The 20,580-nt window shown below is 37.6% G+C and overlaps 1 protein-coding gene across 2 annotated transcripts in view; it reads right to left on the bottom strand.

The window, feature by feature from the left end:
- The window catches only part of si:dkey-17m8.1 (C-Jun-amino-terminal kinase-interacting protein 4), a 43,300-nt gene that overhangs the window by 3,711 nt on the left and 19,009 nt on the right, over positions 1–20,580 (bottom strand). For both annotated transcript variants that reach the window (XM_057834023.1, XM_057834021.1), the window contains exons 2-24: positions 18,425–18,685; positions 18,150–18,344; positions 17,542–17,662; positions 17,400–17,470; positions 17,243–17,307; positions 12,058–12,124; positions 11,819–11,979; positions 11,488–11,744; positions 8,714–8,771; positions 8,484–8,636; positions 8,352–8,394; positions 5,809–5,936; positions 5,647–5,700; positions 5,450–5,575; positions 3,589–3,721; positions 3,387–3,473; positions 3,270–3,317; positions 3,060–3,201; positions 2,877–2,919; positions 2,623–2,703; positions 2,454–2,521; positions 808–956; positions 562–733 (exon numbers count right to left, since the gene is read on the bottom strand). In XM_057834023.1, coding sequence (XP_057690006.1) covers positions 562–733; positions 808–956; positions 2,454–2,521; positions 2,623–2,703; positions 2,877–2,919; positions 3,060–3,201; positions 3,270–3,317; positions 3,387–3,473; positions 3,589–3,721; positions 5,450–5,575; positions 5,647–5,700; positions 5,809–5,936; positions 8,352–8,394; positions 8,484–8,636; positions 8,714–8,771; positions 11,488–11,744; positions 11,819–11,979; positions 12,058–12,124; positions 17,243–17,307; positions 17,400–17,470; positions 17,542–17,662; positions 18,150–18,344; positions 18,425–18,523 — 2,521 coding nt within the window. In that variant the 5' untranslated portion in view covers positions 18,524–18,685. The remainder of the gene's footprint in view (positions 1–561; positions 734–807; positions 957–2,453; positions 2,522–2,622; positions 2,704–2,876; positions 2,920–3,059; positions 3,202–3,269; positions 3,318–3,386; positions 3,474–3,588; positions 3,722–5,449; positions 5,576–5,646; positions 5,701–5,808; positions 5,937–8,351; positions 8,395–8,483; positions 8,637–8,713; positions 8,772–11,487; positions 11,745–11,818; positions 11,980–12,057; positions 12,125–17,242; positions 17,308–17,399; positions 17,471–17,541; positions 17,663–18,149; positions 18,345–18,424; positions 18,686–20,580) is intronic.

The following is a 20,580-nucleotide window of genomic DNA, read 5'->3' as shown; positions in this document are numbered from 1 at the left end:
CCAAGTAAACTGCAGTAATATTTGTAAGTTTTTTTAAGATGATAAAGAACATATGCAGCAAAGCAGATGCTACAAGTGAACCTGTCCATGAGGTTATGCAAGGCTAGTTAAAAATGCATTGTGAAAGTCAATTTAGCGTAAAGTTAAGTGTTTTTTCACATTCACAGTACATGCATTTGTCAATGTTGAATGTTCAGTATGACAGCTTTAGAGCTGCTTCTTTCGAAGAATTGTGCCAAACTGCTACTTGTCTTAGTTAATTGAAGCTAAAATTCTATATATATCAATAATGTAATATGGTTACTCGTGAGACATTCATATGTCAAAGTACAACTATCTTTCAATTCCACCTAAATTGGTTCTTTCCATTAACTTTCTAGCGTAGTTATGTGTGAATATCCCTTGGAATATTTAATCTCCCTCGACAAATGAAAAAAATATATTTTTCATTCAAATTCTTCACATTCTTTGTAACAATTGTTAAAAATTGTAACAATAAAAAACAAATTTCACTTTAACCTAGTAACAAATCCTGTTTAACTTCATAATTGGCGCACACACCTAACGATTTGGTAACCATAGTAGCAAAATCCACTTCCTGTAACGGCTGTCCAGTTGCCCAGTCAAAAAGTCTGAGAATGGAGTCGAGTCTGCAGGACGTCCAGACGCCACTTCCTCCAGCACAGAGGAAACGAACCTGCTGCTCACTGCGCTCCGAGACTGGAAAAACATGCTGCAATGACAAAAAAAAGCTTGTAGATTCAAACTCCCCCAGAAATAAAACAAACAATCTTTCTGTTTTGTTACCTCCACCTTTCTCTTGTTAATGTCAACCACATGAACTTTGTTCCAATATCCAACCCACATACGACCCCCTTTGGCAAGGCAGCAGCGAATAGGCTGCACAGGGTTTGATCCCAGTAGCATCAATGAATGTGACTGCAGGTTCCAACCACCTGAATATAACAGAATATGATTTGAATATATGAGTCGTTCCAAATTGGGGGACCTTTTACATTCCACCCTTCAAATGTCAAATATTTCACATACAACATACTAAAACTGTTGTTTCTCATTACATTTACTAAAACAGCCAAGGGATTTTTATGTTTTGAGGATCATTTGTTTAGAAGAGGATCGGGTCAATGAAGAAAAAAAAATTCTCACTTTAAAGTCAGAATCTAACTTTAAAGGGAATCTCTGCCTTAAAAACTTGTAGGCTCTAGTATGCCACAATTGTTCTCTTTTACTAAAATATGTTATACGAAACACATAAAATATTGCCATTTATTTAAAAATCAGTAATATTTAGGAGGGCGCCATTTTTTATGTGTGCAATGGATGCTCGGGGTGATGACGTAGTTGGCCTGGACTGGGAGAATAGCTGTGATAGCTAGCAAGCGAAGGTAGTATGACAACTGACATAAGTTTGTCACATACTGCTGCTGGTCAGATTGTTTTGTTATAGAGCTGTGGGATGAGTTCCGGACGTCGTACCTGTCCAATTCCAGCTCATCAGCAGTGTCTTTAAACCGATCCTAGGCAGGTTGCCGAGATATTGACTTGCTGCCATTTGACAGTTTCTATTCTCTTCGTTGCTTGCCTTTGTTTTTTATGTGGCGAGACGTCCATCACATGCGCATATCGGGTAAAAGCGGCGAGTACCTACTATTTGTCTTTATATTGAGTCTTTTATTACCTTTTCATTGCCTCAAAATACTTTTTGCATGGGTTTCCCTCTCATACTATTAAGGATTGTGTTTTCTTGTGGTAAGTTTAAAGCAGATTGTTGATCTGTTGACCACATTAGTCGCGTAACGTATTTAAACCACCCTTATTTTATATTACTACATTTAAGTATTTTCTTAAGGCATCGTTAGTATGTCCTGCTTGTATGCATCTAAACAAAACAAGCTGAAAGTGCACGGTAATACTTTGTGTGTCCTCGTGTACGACGTTTCGCCGGTGTAGCACATTTTGGCAGAACACCGGTTTTGTCCTACTCTCGTCTCGTCCTGTCTTTCCTGTTCATTTTGCTTTTGCTGATCGTTTTGTGAAATATCGACAGTGCTGTCCTGCTAATTAATGTTCCTCTCGGTTTCAAATTTAAAGGGCTGAACAGATTACATGTTTTTGTTGCTAGTCATACTCTAAGCCCGGCAGCGTAGTCCAGTGACGTCACCGCCCTGCGACGTCAGCAACAATAGCGACCTACTAGATAAACTAATTTTACAAATTGTATAAAAACGAAAACATCAAGAGGGGTTTTAATATCAAATTGTTTTAACTCATATTAACGTTCATCTTTTAAGAACTACAAGTCTTTCAATCAGTGATTCCCTTGAAAGTTAGAATTGTGATTTGATTTGATATAGAAGACAACCAGGCTTATTTCCAATAATTCTGAAGCCAAAGTGCCCTCCAGTTCTGAAATGAAACAAATAAAATATTACCTGAACTACTGGAAAAGAATGCTAAAGTCCCATCACCTAAACCTGCTATGACTTGACCTTGGGTGTATCTGTCCAAGTACAACATTTGAGAGGAAGATGTTATGATAATTCAGACATTGAGTCTTTAGTTTAAAAAAAACAACAAAAAACTACCGTAACTTGCACTCACTTTAATGAATGAACACTTTCAGAGAGGGAAACTGAGTGCAAACAGTGCCCCCTGTCTGCAGAGGCCGAATGTATCACTACACTGCAAAGACAAAATAATTGTATTTTAAGTGACCATTCCAAAAATTTAACTTACAGTACAATGTGGAAAAAAATAACCAAGAAATTTAGTGTGATGTCATTCAAAAAAAGTGTGTGGGCATGTTCCTTCTAAGTGAAAGTGTGAACAGAATTGCTTGTTCAGCATACATTTACCTTCCTTCCTGAGTTCCAATCCATACAGTTCCGGGATAGTCTCCTGACAAAACAAAAACAGGAACACGTGAGCAGAAAATCCAGCCATAGCGGCGCTAATCAGTTTCCAGTAAAATGTTGGAAAGGGCGGGAAAAGACACAAATGTAGTGGAGGGAATGTTTGTGAGGGGTGCGGGCACTGACCGACGGGGGGCACGGCACAGATGCAGAGGGCAGGAGCTGTGGGGGGGAGGTTGAACTGATCCAGGACAGTGTTGGATCGAGCAGGGTCAATCACTGAGACGCCACTGTTGGAGGCGGGGCCAGAAACTACCCACACAGAGCACTGATGGAGTTTGGAAAATATGTTATTTAAGGATGAAAGGCAGAATGTTATGTGTGTGGTAGACTTACGGTTGCCTCTCCAGAGATCTCAGGTGGGACTGCAACGGCGCAATTCAGCTGAAAAGAAAACATTTAGGTTGAAGAATTTTTTCGTTAAGAGTTTAGTGAGAGTACTATAGTCGTCACCTTTGCAGTAGAGTCTCTTTGGTCCAGGAGTCTGAGCTGTGTTAAGACCGGAACATCTTTGGGGTCTTGGACAGATTCCTGAGATTCCTACAGAGAAAGCATTGAAAAGATTGCCGGCATTCACATACCTAAAACAACAACCAAGTCTCAAATACATTTTTGGTCTACTACAGTCCCCCTTTAAATGGAGTTTCCCCATTACCTGAGTATTAACCAGAGGCACACTCCAGCCGTGCAGCTGACGCTTTCCTAGCGTTCCCCAAACGTGAGAGCGAATCTCTCTGTAGAGTTCTCTCCTTCTGGCACGAGGAGATAAAACTGCAGCGGCAGATGATCTGGGTAGAACGCATAGGGAGCAAATGAGAACTGTTAAGAAACAGCAAATATTTTTATCTGTTTTCCAAATTAGAAATCATGACAAGCAAATTTAAAGGGAACCTTGGACTTAAAGGCTTGTAGGCTCTAATAAACCCCAATTGTTCTCTTTTACTAAAAAATATGTTATTAGAAACACATAAAACATTGCCATTGATTTAAAAATCTATAATATTTAGTACATGTTTTGACCTACGGAGGGCGCCATGTTTTATATGGGCAATGGACGCTTGGGGTGATGAAGTAGTTTGTCACTGTCACTAGAAAAACACTACCGGTGGTCTGCAATTTCTTCTTACACGGCGAGACATCCAACACATGCGCACATCGATTAAAATCAGCGAGTACCTAATATTTGTGTTTTTATTGAGTCTTTACCTTTTCATTGCCTCAAAATACATTTTGCATGTGTTTCCCTCTCATACTTTTAAGCACTGTGTTTTCTTGCGTAGCTTTAAAGCAGATTGTTGATCTGTTGACCACATTTGTCATGTAGTGTATTTAAACCACCCTTATTTTATATTACTATGTTTAAAAAAAATTTTAAGGCATCAATAGTATGTTCTGTCTGTAAGCGTCAAAACAAAACCAGTTGAAAGCGCACGATAGTACTTTGGGTGTCAAATTCATCTCTTGTAGGACGTTTCGCCGGTGGAGCACATTTTAGAACACCTGTTTTGTCCGACTCTTGTCTCGTCTCATCCCATCTTTCCTGTTCATTTTGCTTTTGCTGCTCGTTTTGTGATTTATCGACAGTGCTGTCACGCTCATTAATGTTCCCCTCAGGTTCAAATTGAAAGGGCTGAACAAATGGCCTGTTTATGTGGCTAGAGTCATACTCTGGAAGCCCAGCAGCGTAACCCAGTGACATCACCACTCACCGCTCTACAAGTCAACAACAATGGCAACCTAATAGTTAAACTAATTTTTCAAATTGTATTAAAACGAAAACCTCAAGAGGGGTTTTAATATCGACTTATATTAACTCATAATAATGTTTATTTTTTTAAGAACTATGAAAAAGATATTTTAATTAGCTCATTAAATTATTTATTTAGATGAAAAAGTAAATTTTTGAAAACTACATTTTGAGATCATTTCATCAAAATTGGTTTATCAGTAATAATAACTGTTAGTAAAATACATATACATTTGACTTTCGTTTTTTTTTTTTTTTTTAATTAAATGCAGTGAACTTTTGGACCATAAGACACCATTGTTTTTTTCATTTAGTTGTTTACATTTAAAAACTACATATTTTAGTAATGTTTTATGATTTCTTTTCATAAAATAATTGGTAAATTGCTTAATCGTTATTGGATTGTTCTTGTTTTATTGTACAGTATTTAATAAAACAAAAAAAATACATGACCATTTGACATTTTCCTATTCATTTTATTTATCAATTGGCAAATTATGAACATATAAAATTAAAAATATTCTTTTATTGTTCAAATTTTACATGAACATTTTCAGTATTAATTGTTATGCAGCCCTTTAAAGCAAAATTTGGGCAAATACTTTAAGTAAAGTCAATGAAAGAAAATGCCATAACCTAGCATTTCCGCAGAAGGACAACTTTCCAATCCAATGTAACAGGTTGACTGTTATTAACAGCGATACACGTCCAATCTATTTAAAATGGATTAGACATCTATCGTCCTCAATAGTATTGGCCACAAACTTACTCCGCCTGGCTTCGATTGACTTCCTGTCGCTGTTGAGGTGTCGGCACAAGAGGGAGATTGACTGATGGTAAAGTTGTACGAGGTAGAATCAACGGTTGTTTGCTCAGGCCAAAAAAACGATTAAACCTTTATAAGAAAGAGGACATTGAAGGTAAACTTGCTCTCTGTCACATGGTGATCGATTTAAAAAACCGTACTTAGCCCAAACGCTCGACCGTCTCTCTTCTGAGAGCCTTTCTTCTTTTGTCGCCCTTAAAGGAGAGGAAGGGGAAATGCAGAGTCATTTGGTAGGGAAATACAGAGTCATGCTGTGTAAAAGTGTCAACGCAGACAAAAACTAGCAGAAAAACACGACGTACCTGAGTGTCTGACTTTGCCTCATTGCCTCTTGCAGTTCAAACAGTCGCTGTTTGTACTGGTTCTTCTCCATGACCACGCGAGCCATTTCCGAGCGAGAGAAGTGTCGCATGGATGTGGATAATGAGGCCTGAACGGAAAGATTAATGTTGTTAAATGGTTAACAGGACATTCACTTTTTTTGCGCTGTAAAAAGTGAAACTTCCTATAGGTCATCCTAACTTAATATTTTTAGTAGAATATCGCGAATTTCTTAAGTTTTAATAACTAGTAGTAACTACTAACCAAGTAACTTATTCATTTTATGAAGTTAATATTGTATACCTTATTAAATGATAACTCCTGATGCCTTCAAAATAACACGTTGACAATTGAGCAGTTAGACAGCTTATTTAGGGCGCTGCTGCCTTTTAAATAATCACTTAAACTTTAAGTTCAGTTTACTTAAAATGTTGAATCCAAACTACTTAAAGGGAACAACGGACAGAGAGAGACTTGTATTTCTTAAAAGATAAATGTTAGTGTGAGTTAAATAATTTGATATTAAAACCCCTCTCGATGTTTTAGTTTTGATACAATTTTTAAAATTAGTTTAACTAGTAGGTCGCCATTATTGTTGACGTCACTGGGCGGTGACACCACTTGGCTAAACTGCCTGGCTTCCAGAGTATGACTAGCGAAATAAACATGTCATCTATTCAGCCCTTTCAATTTGAAACCGAGAGGAACATTAATGGGCAGGACAGCACTGTTGATGCATCACAAAACGAGCAGCAAATGCAAAATGAACCGGAAAGAAGGGATGAGACAAGACGAGAGTAGGACAAAACCGGTGTTCTAAAATGTGCTACACCGGCGAAACGTCCTACAAGAGACGAATTTGACACCCAAAGTACTATTGTGCGCTTTCTGCTTGTTTTGTTTAGATGCATACAGACAGAACATACTAAAGATGCCTTGAGAGAATACTTAAACGTAGTAATATTAAATAAGGGTGGTTTAAATACATTACATGACTAATTTGGTCAACAGATCAACAATCTGCTTTAAAGCTACCACAAGAAAACACAATGCTTTAAAGTAGGAGAGGGAAACACATGCAAAAAGTATTTTGAGGCAATGAAAAGATAATAAAAGACTGAATAAAAACACAAACAGTAGGTACTCGCCGCTTTTACCCGATGTGCGCATGTGTTGGACGTCTCGCCGCGTAGGAAGGAATTGCGTAGGAAAGAAATGTAGAACACCGGTAGTGTTCATCTAGTGACAGTGACAAACTGCGTCATCACCCCAAGTGTCCATTGCGTGCATAAAACATGGCGCCCTCTGTAGGTCAAAACATGAACTAAAAATTATAGTTTTTTAAAATCAATGGCCATATTTTATGTGTTTCTGATAACATATTTTAGTAAAAGAGTACAATTGGGGCTTATTAGAGCCTACAAGTCTTTTAAGTCCGAGGTTCCTTTAACTGGAGTCCAGTTAACTTCAAATGTTGAGTTCAAACTATTCAACTGAATTGTACTTCAAAGGCTTTAACTGATAACTTTTGGGGGGGGGGGGGTTCAATCTAAACTTTAAAATTCAAGTGAAATTGGTTGACGAGAAATGTCAACTTTTTAACGTTTTTTTTTTTTTTTTTTTTTTTTTTTTAATTGTGTTACACAATACATTACAATACAACTTACTGTAATTAGACACATTTGAAATATTGGCAATTTTTGTTACCGCTCTAGTAGTGGTACGTCTACATACGAATTTAATTCGTTTCAGGACCTGGTTTGTAATTAAAATGGTCGTATGTTGAGCGAGATTTGCTGGTACAATTACAAATAGCAAAACAAAAGAGTTATAAATACTAATCGGAATAATATAATAATGAATAGATTCTAGTGTGGCGTTTGGGTTTTTCATGACGTTCCTGAACGCACCGTTTGAATGACAACATAGTGAGAGAGGTGCGGAAGAGTTTTTACTTTCTCTTTTCATGTTGTTGTTGGCGTCGGCTACGGCGGACAGTAGTCATGTTGTGTTGCACAAGTTCTGAAAGAAATGATTAAAAACCTGACAAAGCTGGCGACTTCCTTGCCGATGTAACAGTAATAATAATTGTCAACTTAACTTATGAAGACTGGCTAACGAAGGTCAGAGGAGAAACGTCAAGATCACAAACATATTCCCGCCGTATTCTCAAGCCAGCTCACTGACGCGCACACTACGCTCATATTTTTCTATCATTTCCATCTTAAATTCAATGCTAGGCGTCGCCTTTTTCCTGTTTTCACCTCTTGCACTAACCTTCTTGGGACCCATGTTGATTTCTCTCACAAGAAAATCCGTCGTGCGTCTGTCTCGCGAAAAAACAATGAAATTGCGACGCTGTTTTAAACCTTGTATTTCGAGCATGTCGTCATGTGTCGAGACAAATGACGAGTCAAATTTTACACCAGATGTCAAGTTACTACTCTATTGGGTTAGCTAAGGTAATTTGAATGACATTTCACCTAAGCATTCCTATTTTCCCAAAACAAAAATCTGTTCTTACATCAGGATCTGCCGATTGATATTTCTCCAGTTTTTCTCGAAGTCTAAAAAAGAATGATCACAAGAGTACAACATAAACCATGAACTCATCAACTAAAGATGGACGGGGAAAAAAATACAGAAAACTTTTTACCTTTTAATTTCCTCCTCTCTCTCCTTTATCCTGCCGTCAACTCGTGACACGGTTTCCCGAAGAGAGGCAACTTCCAGTTTTAGAGTAGAACGGTCATCCGTCAGCTCCATTACACGAGATATGAGAGCCTTACGGGCAGCCTCTACCAACTCACTGGAGAAACAAAAGTACGTGAATATTTCACTTTACTCAATTTCTCATGGTCAGTTTTAATTCAACGCAGGACTCACTGGGTGCTTTTCAATTCCTCGTACTGAGAAAGAATCTGCTCAAACTGGTCAGCACTGCCTAAGAAGAGAAACATTTATGTAAATTCCCTGATTAGTTTTAGTGTTGAGCAAAGGTGTCAAACTCAAGCCCGCCACACACGCATCGATATTTTATTCAACAATAGTTGTTGAACAGAATGGCTTTTTATTTCAAAACCACTTATCGAGACATTAAAAAAATAAAAAGATGGTATCTCAAGTCTTCACACTGCAACTAATTGACATTTTCCCCCTAAAATTGACACTGTGCAAATTAATTTTTCATATTATACACGCATATTTAAAATATATTATAATTTTCCGTGTCATATTTTACACACACATTTGAATTGCATATATTTTTAAGATCATAAACCTCATTTGGCCCATGTATTTGCCCAAAATTTGATAAAGTGCAAGTCAATTTTTCTTCATTTGTAACTGTTTGACCACTGTTTTAGTTGATTTTAATTGTTTAAAAAATTTTAATAAAAAAAAAAAAAACATTATTAAAATTGACTATTTTGTGTTTTTGGCTGAAACACAACTTAAACTGCTTAACATTTAAATGAGTGGAAATGTAAATATGTACTTGGCAAGACAATTTACATTGTGCGCCCCTAAATTTTCAGGTTAGGAACTACAGTGCTCTCATGAGGGAAAAATAACTGCCACATTTTTTCGGACTATTGGTCGCAGTTGTTTTCGTAGTTTGGCCGGGGGTTCGACTAATACTCTGGAGCGACTTGTGTGAAATTATTAACACATTATTATATAATTTCACTTGTGATTCTCACACTAAGCACTAGGGATGTCCTGATCGCATATTTCTGCACCCAAGTCCAGTACCTGATTTTGAGAATCTGCCAATACAGACTCCCAATCCAACACCAAAAATAAAACTTTTTTTTTTTTTTTTCTGAACAAGTTCCAAACATGCTACTGTCCCAGTGTGCCGCCTTCATAATGTGAATTATTTTTAAAAATGAAAAAGGTAGAAAGATGCTTGCCTTTATTAAATTTCATTGAGTGAGTCCAATCACACTTTGACGATCACCCTGTAGTGAACAGCCTTTCACTTACACAATGAGTTGCCACAGCACACTTATGCAAATTTAATGAAGATTGACAGAATTGTGCCTTTGATCATAGCGCTACCAAGCTTCTCTGGCAAGATCAAAGCTACAAACCTGCCAATCATCGTTAACCTTAAGTACTAAACACAAGTTGGAAAGTTTGGCCAAACTGCTTAGCATGAAGGAGGGTGAGAGGCTGTGGCGCTGCATGAACATGATGGAGAAAAACATATTTCTCAATTAAAAATCGGATTCTTTTCACCTGATTCCGAGACTCTGAAAAGTAGTGCGATAAGCCTAATTTTCAATCACGTGATCGGATCATCCCTACCAAGTACTGTACCTTCTGTCTCTGCGGTTGGTGGAGTCGTTTAAAAGTAATAAGAAGGATGTAGATTTCATTAGCGATATTTATCTGAATAAGTCTTAGTAGCTAAATTACGTTAACATACCGGGGACTTTGTCATTTCGTTGTTTAAACGTCATGTAACGTTAGCATACCGTACTCTTATTTAGCCTGTTGTTCTCTATTTTTATTTTAGATTGCCTTTCAAGATGACGTGTCTGTTTTTGGTGTTGGATTTTATCATGTACATTTAACCCCAAAATGCAACTTATATCCTATGCAACTAATATATGTTTTTTCCCCTCTTCATTGCGCATTTTTTGGCTAGTACGACAAACTCGGGTGCGACTTATAGTCTGAAAAATACGGCATATACCGTATTGACCCGAATATAAGACGACCCCCTCTTTTTCAAGACTCAAGTTTGATAAATGACTTTTTGAACACCAAATTAATCTTTATACAGAAAATATTTACAGTACATCCGAAACAAATGATTATAACAATATATTTGAGACAAAAAGCATGTTATTTTGGTCCAATCAAATCTTAATATCTGAACATTTAAATATGTAAACTAAAGTGCAATCACATTCGTAAATGAATGGCTTCTGATTTTTGAAATGTAAATGAACCAATCTATAGTGATAAAACAACAAAATTGCAATAACTGCATTAACTATCAAAGTGAAGTCTAACTGTAACTGTAGTCTTGAAAAAAATCTGAATAAGGAAAAACATTGCAATAAAATAATGCAAACTGGTTAAACTTGAGAGTAGCTGAGATCTGTCATGACAGAACATCGCTTCAATGATGTCTGGCGCCATCTAGCGTCGTGAATGGGTATAATGTCTAGACCGCGAATATGAATCTTTTTCAGTCTTATTTCAATGCAAAAAAACACCGTCTTACATTCGGGCCAATACGGTAGTAATAATTAAGCCCTGTATCACTTAATGTGTTGTGTGTATGTAATAATAAGAGGCCATCATACAGGTTGGCAGACAAAATGGCCTTCCAAGGGATACCGTAACTGACATGGCCCATGACAAAGATGAGTTTAACAAATTGTGTAAAGCAAGGGTCTCCAAACCGGTCCTCAAGCACCACTGTGGGTCCTGGTTTTTGTTTCAACCGATCGAGTACCGACAGTTTAACCAATGAAGTTTCTACTAAAACAAGCAGCACTTGACTGCAATCAACTGATGACACTTGGAAGACACCAGATTGGTGCAATGGTGTCGTCTTGTTTTGTTGGAATGAAATCCTGCGCCCACCGCGGCCCTATGTGGAATAGTTTGGAGACTGCGTGTGTAGAGGTTTTAGTTGTTACCTCTGACACTAGCTCCTTGGTCAACACTCTCCACAAAATCCTGACTCAACTCCGACAGCTCTGAGAAAACCGAGTCTGTGTTACGTAGCTCCCATTCCATGCTGTCTTCTTCAAGCTCTTCATCATCGTGGTTATTCATTTCCTTCTCCTTGGACTGCTCCTGCGGCCCTCCTCCATTTTCTTCTTCCACCTTGTCCTTTTTGAGCTCATCCTCAAAGCTGGTTTCAGATGTTTCTGTGCTAGGTCTTGCTGGGGTGCTGACCATGTCAAAGGGAAGTTAGCGGACATGATTAATGCACACTGTAGCTCCTGTATCTTTCAAATGAACTACCTTGCATCATCCCAAGAGCTGTGGAAGTCTCTCAGTTCAGGAGTGGAGCTTATGATGTCGTTGACAAACTGATCAGAGGCAGATTTTATGATATCCATCTCCTTATCTTCTTTGGCTTCTACATCATCCAAATGGAGAGTACCAGAGTTGGAGTGGAGGCTCTAATTAAAGCAAGTGGGAATTATCTATAAATTGTTGTTGAAATTTTTCATGAAAATGACAACTTGGCTTAAATTTACCTGAGAATTTGTATCTGACAAGACTTCTTTGGATGGGACTTCAGCATTTTTGGACTGTGTGTGATTCCTGAATGTGTTGAATAATTCATAAAAAGCATTAGCTTAATGCATTTAAACTTTTTTTTGTACAAAATTATCACGACTAAAAAGGGTATCACGAGACGACTAGCTTTCAATTAGATTAATTAAGTGGGCTGCCTCATTTAAAAGGAATGAAAGGAGACGCCCTGATTGGCAATGATTATTGGTTGCCAGCCTCCTAGATCAAATGGATTGGACATCTATCGCCAAAAATGGGAGTGAATAAGTTGAGGGGGAAAAAATGAAAACACATTTTACTTTTGGATTGGTTTTTAGAATTTCTGGGTAGGTTCCATTACAGTGACAAAAATAAGCATTTGAACACCCTGCTATTTTCCAAGTTATCCAACTTAGAAATCATGGAGGGGTCTAACATTTTCAAAGAGGTGCATATCCACAGTGAGAGAGATAATCTAAAAAGAAAAATCCGGAAATCACAATGTATGATTTTTTAAAATGATTTATTTGTGTGATACAGCTGTAAATAAGTACTTGAACACCTGAGAAAACAAATGTTAATATTTGGTACAGTGGCCTTTGTGAAGTAAAACCTTTCCTGTAGTTTTTCACCAGGTTTGCAGTGCATGCAGGAGGGATCTTGGCCCACTCCTCCACACAGATCTTCTCTAGTCTCTATTAGTGTTGCACCGATACCATTTTTTGGCCCCGATACCGATACCTGGCTGTGCAGTATCGGCCGATACCGATACCATACCGATACCACCCCGATTATATATATATATATATATATATATATATATATATATATATATATATATATATATATAATTTAGGGCTGTCAAAATTATCGCGTTAACGCGCGTTAATTAATTTTTTAAATTAATCACGTTAAAATATTTGACGCAATTAACGCACTAGGCCCGCTCAGACAGATTTAAATGTCAGTACAGTGAAAGACCAACTTGTTAATTGTGTTTTATGGAGTTTTTCCGCCCTCTGCTGGCGCTTGGGTGTGACTTGCATATGTTATCTGGCGTAATGTCGCCCTCTACTGGCGATTCAGTGCAGCTGATTATTTGGGTTTCGGCGCGCTTTTCTGACGTAATTATATGTCGACGCGAACTCACACTAATAGACAGTGCTATTCAGACCAGCTAACGTCCGCATCCAGTATTCAGTGGCAGTTCTCATAGCCCCATCACACTGTTTGTGTCTAATACATGCATCGCTTGTGAGTTATATTCCTCCTTTGTTTATATTCATGAGCATTAGATAGTTATTGATGATGTGTATTTCAATTTGTTCCCATATATGGTGAAATGCAGTTACATTGTTAGATGCTTGTGAGCTAATTGGCTAGTGCTACTGCTCAAATGGACACGTGTGAGTACATTTTATGTTATTTTGTGATTTATGCAAGTTATTGACACATTGCCTTGTTATTTTCAGTTTTACAAAAATACAAGAAACGTGCTCCTGTCAAAAAGAGATGACTTCAGTAAAGCCCATGCAACTTTGCCACACCGTCTGATTTCTTTTTGGAACTTATGTTCGCTATCTGTCAATTTGTGTACTCACACACAATGAGGACAGAATAGGGCTACTAGTTTATTTTTTGATTGAAAATTTTACAAATTTTATTAAAACGAAAACATTAAGAGGCGTTTTAATATAACATTTCTATAACTTGTACTAATATTCATCTTTTAAGACCTACAATGTGGTGGTCCTAGCCCACGCTCCCCTCTACTGGCTTTTATTGTTGTTACACTTCCTGTTTTATGTGGCATGAGTTCAACCTTGGCAGACCTGGGAGCGCACCTGCAGCTCATCACAATCAACACTGCTTTTAAGGAGCGGCATGGGCAGCAAGCAGGTGCCAGATGATTCTGCCAATCACCAATGGACAACCACCCATCAAGCCACCACAGCCACAGCCTGAACAACAGCCACAGCCTGAACCACAGCCACAGCCTGAACAACAGCCACAGCCTGAAGCCCAGCCACAGCCATAACCATCGCCATTGTTCAATAAAAACCCTTCACTCCACTACCGTTTCCTGGTCGCACTTTGGTCCACCTCAACTTTGCCAAGTTTGCCGTGACATACAAGTCTTTCTATCCATGGATCACTTTAACAATGTTAATAATGTTAATGCCATCTTGTTGATTTATTGTTATAATAAACAAATACAGTCCTTATGTACCGTATGTTGAATGTATATATCCATCTTGTCTTATCTTTCCATTCCAACAATAATTTACAGAAAAATATGGCATATTTTATAGATGGTTTGAATTGCGATTAATTGCGATTAATTACGATTAATTAATTTTTAAGCTGTAATTAACTCGATTAAAAATTTTAATGGTTTGACAGCCCTAATATATATATATATTTTTTTTTTCCCCCAAAGAGCTACATAATTGGATGTGAAATCATTGCTATCAAGGCTTTGTCAGGCTGTTGCTTACCTTTGCAAAATAGGAAAAAGACTAGTACAAAGTATAATACTAGCCCAACAGTAAGAAAGTAAAAATAAATTCATAATAATAAACTCTGAATGAACTGAGTAAACTTTTTTTAAACCTCTCAAAGGCCAAACAGTGCAACGTTCATGAAATTATTGTCATATTCTGCTGCCGGTTAGATTGTGTTTTGTTGCTGGGCTGTTAGTGGGGGCGTTCCTGACGTCGCACCTGAATCCAATGCGGGCTCATCAACGCAGCATTTAAGCACGGGTGAGCTCAGAGAAGGCTGTCGAGATATTTGCTTTGCTGATCGCCATTTGGCATCTCGCACTATAGTCTCGCTACATTTGCTTGTTACGCCCCATGCATTGGGTTTTTTCTGTTAGTGTGCTGCACTCGTTTGTAACCTCTACCCTGTGCAGGTATTTGAGCGTTTTTATTTTGGCTCGCTGCCTATTGTCTTAGTTAATCTTCGAGTTTTTAGTATTGAGCTCCGTCGACCTGGTGTCACGGACTCCTTTTGTTATTTCTACTATCCCGGGATCACGTGTTATTTTTTGTTTGCAATCATTAAACCCTTGTACTTATCCCCCGCTTGTTGTCCGCTTCGAGGTCTAACCTTGTTTCCGCATTTGCGGACGCTCACAATTATAAGTAATAATAATTGACCACAGCATCCCGTCTCTCTATTAGCCTCGTTTTTTCGGGAGGGGGTGGGTCCCTTATTTCTATTTCTGAAAGGTGGCACCCCTACTTTGGAAACAGTTCCCAAATTACTGCAGCATTTCTTACAGTAAAAGACAATAAAAGTAAAGTAGACGTAGTGAACTGACCAGAGATTGTTGCACCTGTCCAGAGCCCTTCCTCTGGATAGCAGTCCTGCTCTTGCAAGCTCAAACTCGTGTTCGTTCACGTTTCGTCTTCACATGTTTTATCAGGTTCGAGGTATTGAAACTGGCCGATTTAACTCCACATCTCGAAACTTTCAGGCCGCAAATCTTGCACGCAGCCATTGATTTTAATTGACGGGATTTCTATTTTGAAATATTTCCCGACCGCCGCCATGTCGGCCATGTCGCCATGTCGGCCATGTCATTGGTCAGAAGTGGCTATTGGCCCGTTCTCATTGGTCTGGAGCAGGCCAATAGCGATAGCTGTTTGGTGTTCACGTGTCATCACACAACACAGAGACAAAGTGTAGTGAGCGCCAGGAGAAAAAAAAAAAGGCTGCGGTCAAATGTTATAATAATGGACCGGTAAATGGTATCAGCGCCGTCTTTGTTGGTACTCGCCGATACCGATACCACCATTTTGGGCCGGATCGGCGCCCCCTGCCGATACTAGTATCGGTATCGGTGCATCTTTAGTCTCTATATCAGTCAGGTTTCTAGGCTGTCGCTGAGAAACACAGAGTTTAAGCTCCCTCCTAGGTTTTTCTATTGGGTTTAGGTCTGGAGACAGGCTAGGCTATGCTAGAACCTTGATATGCATCTTAAATAGCCACTCCTTGGTTTTCCTGGCTGTGTGTTTCGGGTCATTGTCATGTTGGAAGCCGCAGCTACGACCCATCTTCAATGCTCTGACTGAGGGAAGGAGGTTGTTCCCCAAAATCTCACAATACAAGGCCCCAGTCATCCTCTCTTTAATAAAGTGCACTCGTCCTGTCCCGAGTACAGAAAAAAACCCTAAACCATGATGCTACCACCCCCATACCTCACAGTAGGGATGGTGTTCTTGGGATAGTACTTTAGAAGGGTCCAGCTCTTTTTAGGTCATTGATCAACTCCTGTCATATAGTTCTGGGCTGATTCCTCACCTTTCTTTGGATCACTGAGACCCCACGAGGTCATACCCAACATGGGGCTCCACTCCGATTGAGATTGACCATCATGTTTAACTTCTTCCATTTTCTAATGATTGCTCCAACAGTTGACCTCTTTTCACCAAACTCCTTGGCAATTGCTCCGTAGCCCTTTCCAGCCTTGTGGAGGTGTACAATTTTGTCTCTGGCATCTTTGGACAGCTCTTTGGTCTTGGTCATATAACAAGTTTGAGTCTTACTGATTGTATGGGGTGGACAGGTGTCTCCATGCAGCTATCGACCTCAAACAAGTGCATCTGATTCAGGATAATACATGGAGTTCAGGTGGACTTTTAATAGGTGGACTAACAGGTCTTTCAGGGTCAGAATTCTAGCTGATAGACAGGTGTTCAAATACTTACAGTATTTGCATCTGTATCACAGAAATAAATTGTTACAAAAATGATGCATTGTGATTTCTGGATTTTCTTTTTCAATTATCTCTCTCACAGTGGACAAACACCTATGATGAAAACTTCAGACCCCTCCATGATTTCTAAGTGGGAGAACTTGCAAAACAGCTGGGTGTTCAAATACTTATTTTCTTCAATCAATCATTTTCCGTACTGCTTAACCAACAAGAATATAAATTTCAACCCAACTTTAACATTTTTAGTACTTTTTGTAAAACCTACTACCTCTGCAGTACTTATCCACATTGTGATTAGTGTTTGAAAGCGTACAGCCCCTTAAATTTGCTAATGTTTACCAGGAAACTTTGTTTTAAAGTAATCCGAGTGACTAACAACAGTGCAGTGTCGCTGAAAAGTACATTTACAAGACGGCAATTAAGTGATGATTAATAACAACCTCGAGGGTGAATCTCTCTCTGAGTCCTTCCTCTTTTCTAGCAACTCTCGATATGAGTGAGCCAACTAAATGAAAGAGGGAACAACAATAAATCATTTACTTCTTAAAAAGTGGAAGTGTATGGATGATTTTTACAACAATAAGAACCTTGTCTGACCTTGTTATGTGTTAACCTCAGCGTACTCAGTTCTCTTCCCAAGGCTGACTTCTGCTCTTCCAAGGCCACCACTGCAATACAGCAACAACAACGATTACTCAAAGGTCAAGAGACTCGTAAGTGAAGGTACCATTGCACTCACATTGATCCGCTTGCTCCCTAGCTTTCTTTTCGAGGCGTTTTTCTCTGCTTTCTCGCTCCTTTTCCCTCCCTCTCATGGCTCTCCTTTCCTGCTCTATTTGGTCATCCAGCTCCAAATACCTCTGGGAAAAAAAATCATATAATTGGAACAGAAAATGTTTGAAATAACGTGACTTAATTGCCTTCTTTCCAGTTTCTTTAAATTACTTTTTTAATAATGGAATTATTTGAAGAAAAAAGTTGTTTTAAAAAAAAAAATAAAATAAAGATAAAATAAGAAAGATTAAATAAAAATCATTATATTAGACTCACAGCAATGTTTATTTTTTTGTATTAAAAAAATAAATAAAAATTAATAGAAAAAATAAAAAATAAAAAATAAAACCACAAAGGTCATGTATTTGAAATCATGTTTCAATTTTCAAAAATCACCTCTTTAAAAAATTGTTCAAATTAATTAAATTAAAAATTATAAATAAAAATTATTTTAAAAAATAAACAAACACCATAATATTAGATAATACTGTTCGAAATCACGCAATTATTTTTTTTGTGACAAAAATAATCTATTTAATTTAAGAAAAAAATCTAAAAATAAATAAATCTCACCTCTTGACTTTCTTTCCTTTGCGCTTTTTCCGCCTGGTATCGCTCCAGCAAGCCCTCACGTTCAGCTCTCTCTCTAGCCGCTTCATCTTCTCTTTCTCTCAGTTGGGCTTTGCAGCTAGCGAGGCCTTCTAGTACCCACACAAAAATGGGCACTAGCGACTCCACCACACCCTCACCATGAGTCTCGATAATAGTCTGTTAAAACAAAGCACCAGTTAGAATTTGCCACATTACTAATATATATTAAAAAAAAAAAAACACACAAGAAACATTACCTGTAGTTCAGAATACAACTTTCCCGCTTCCTCGCTGACAATGTTAGGATCCAGCTCCAGTTCGCCTGTTGCGCACAACACTCGCTCACTGTACTCCATTGGCGTTTTAGCGTTGCGCCCACTCAGCGACTGGGAGTGATGTTATAACTCCGCGGAATCTATCTGGTTTTGGAACAGTTGGGCAAACTGCAGCGCCACCCATCTTCCGCAACGTCATGTTTCGCTTGTGATCAACAGGGGCGGCATCTTTGTGGAGGGAAACTAAGGAAAAATGGATAAGAGAAATGAGTATGGTTTATGCAATTAATATAACATCTGTCACTTTATTTGGAAAAAAATATCAAGGTAAGGGTATCAGGGTCAGTTGCTCTGCTGTGGGCCATAAATGTGGATACTGTGATCCCTTGAGATACAAGTTCCATTAAAACACTAATTTCTGAAATCGTCTTTTCCCATTGAAATGGGAAAAAAAAACATCCTAACCTAAATAGAACACTCATTTAACTCATAGGCTGTCATTGACTGCGCTGGACATCCAATCCATTTTGACAGGGAGAGGCTACCAGCCATCCTAACTCTCCCAGTCAAGATGGATTGGACGTTCTGCGCCGTCAATTGCATTGAAAGATTATCATCAACTGCTAATCTTCCCAGTTTAAATGAATTCAACATCTATCATCATCAATGGCAGGCAAAGAGTAAAATACTTTGAAATACAATCGAAAAATATGTCATTGTTTTATTTGATTTTGTATTTGATTTATTTTGTTTTGAATTAACATGTTATTAACTTATAATTGTATTTATTCATTTAAAAAAAATAATGGTTAATCATTTTTATAAATAATATAACTATAATTGAGATTTGGACTCCACATACAGGGGTTGGACGAAATAATGGAAACGCCTTAAAAAATCAACAAAAACTAATTTAGTACAGTGTAGGACCTCCTTTTTCTGTAATTACAGCCTCAATTCTCCGAGGAATTGATCCATACAATTTGTGAATTGTTTCCAAAGGAATTTTAAGCCAGTCTTCAGTTAGAATACCTTCAAAGTCTTCTAGAGACGATGGCGGTGGAAATTGGCGTCTTAACTGAATCTCTAAAACTGACCATAAATGCTCAATAATGTTGAGGTCTCGGTATGGTGCCGGCCATATGAGATGCTTAACTTCATTAGAATGTTCCTCATGCTATTCTTTAACAATTATGTTCAATGATAATGATGCCAAAATGTTAGGTGTTTTCATTATTTTGTCCAACCCTGTATGTGAACATGGCATTTTGTGGGCAACACTTATCAAAGTTTAATCATGTGTTCACGGATATACGTGTCAGGTCTTTATGGGGTTTTGTTTTGTTTAATTACTAAAAAATGTCAATTGCTCAATAAAGTCTTTAATCCACTCTGCCGAATTATATACAATATATATATATATATATATATATATATATATATATATATATATATATATATATATATATATATATTAGGGCTGTATTGCGTTAACGGGCGTTAATTAATTTTTTTAATTAATCACGTTAAAATATTTGACGCAATTTGCGCAGATGCCCCGCTCAGAGAGATTTAAATGACAGTACACAGTGAAACGCTCACTTGTTGTGTTTCATGGAGTTTTTCCACCCTCTGCTGGCGCTTGGGTGCGACTGATTTTATAGATTTCAGCATCCATGAGCATTGTGTAAGTAATTATTGACATCAACAGTGGCGGGCTACTAGTTTATTTTTTTAATGAAAATTTTACAAATTTTATTAAAACAAAAACATTAAGAGGGGTTTTAATATAAAATTTCTATAACTTGTACTAACATTTATCTAACTAAGTCTTTCTATCCATGGATCGCTTTAACAGAATGTTAATAATGTTAATGCCGTCTTGTTGATTCATTGTTATAATAAACAAATACAGTCCTTATGTACTGCATGTTGAATATATATATATCCATCTTGTCTTATCTTTCCATTCCAACAATAATTTACAGAAACATATGGCATATTTTATAGATGGTTTGAATTGCGATTAATTGCGATTAATTAATTTTTAAGCTGTAATTAACTCGATTAAAAATTTTAATCGTTTGACAGCCCTAATATATATATATATATATATATATATATATATATATATATAT

The sequence above is a fragment of the Corythoichthys intestinalis genome, chromosome 4 (assembly GCF_030265065.1).
Source record: "Corythoichthys intestinalis isolate RoL2023-P3 chromosome 4, ASM3026506v1, whole genome shotgun sequence".
Lineage (NCBI taxonomy): Eukaryota > Metazoa > Chordata > Actinopteri > Syngnathiformes > Syngnathidae > Corythoichthys > Corythoichthys intestinalis.
The sequence above is the reverse complement of the archived record's forward strand: the minus strand, read 5'-3'. Positions and strand labels throughout refer to the sequence as shown.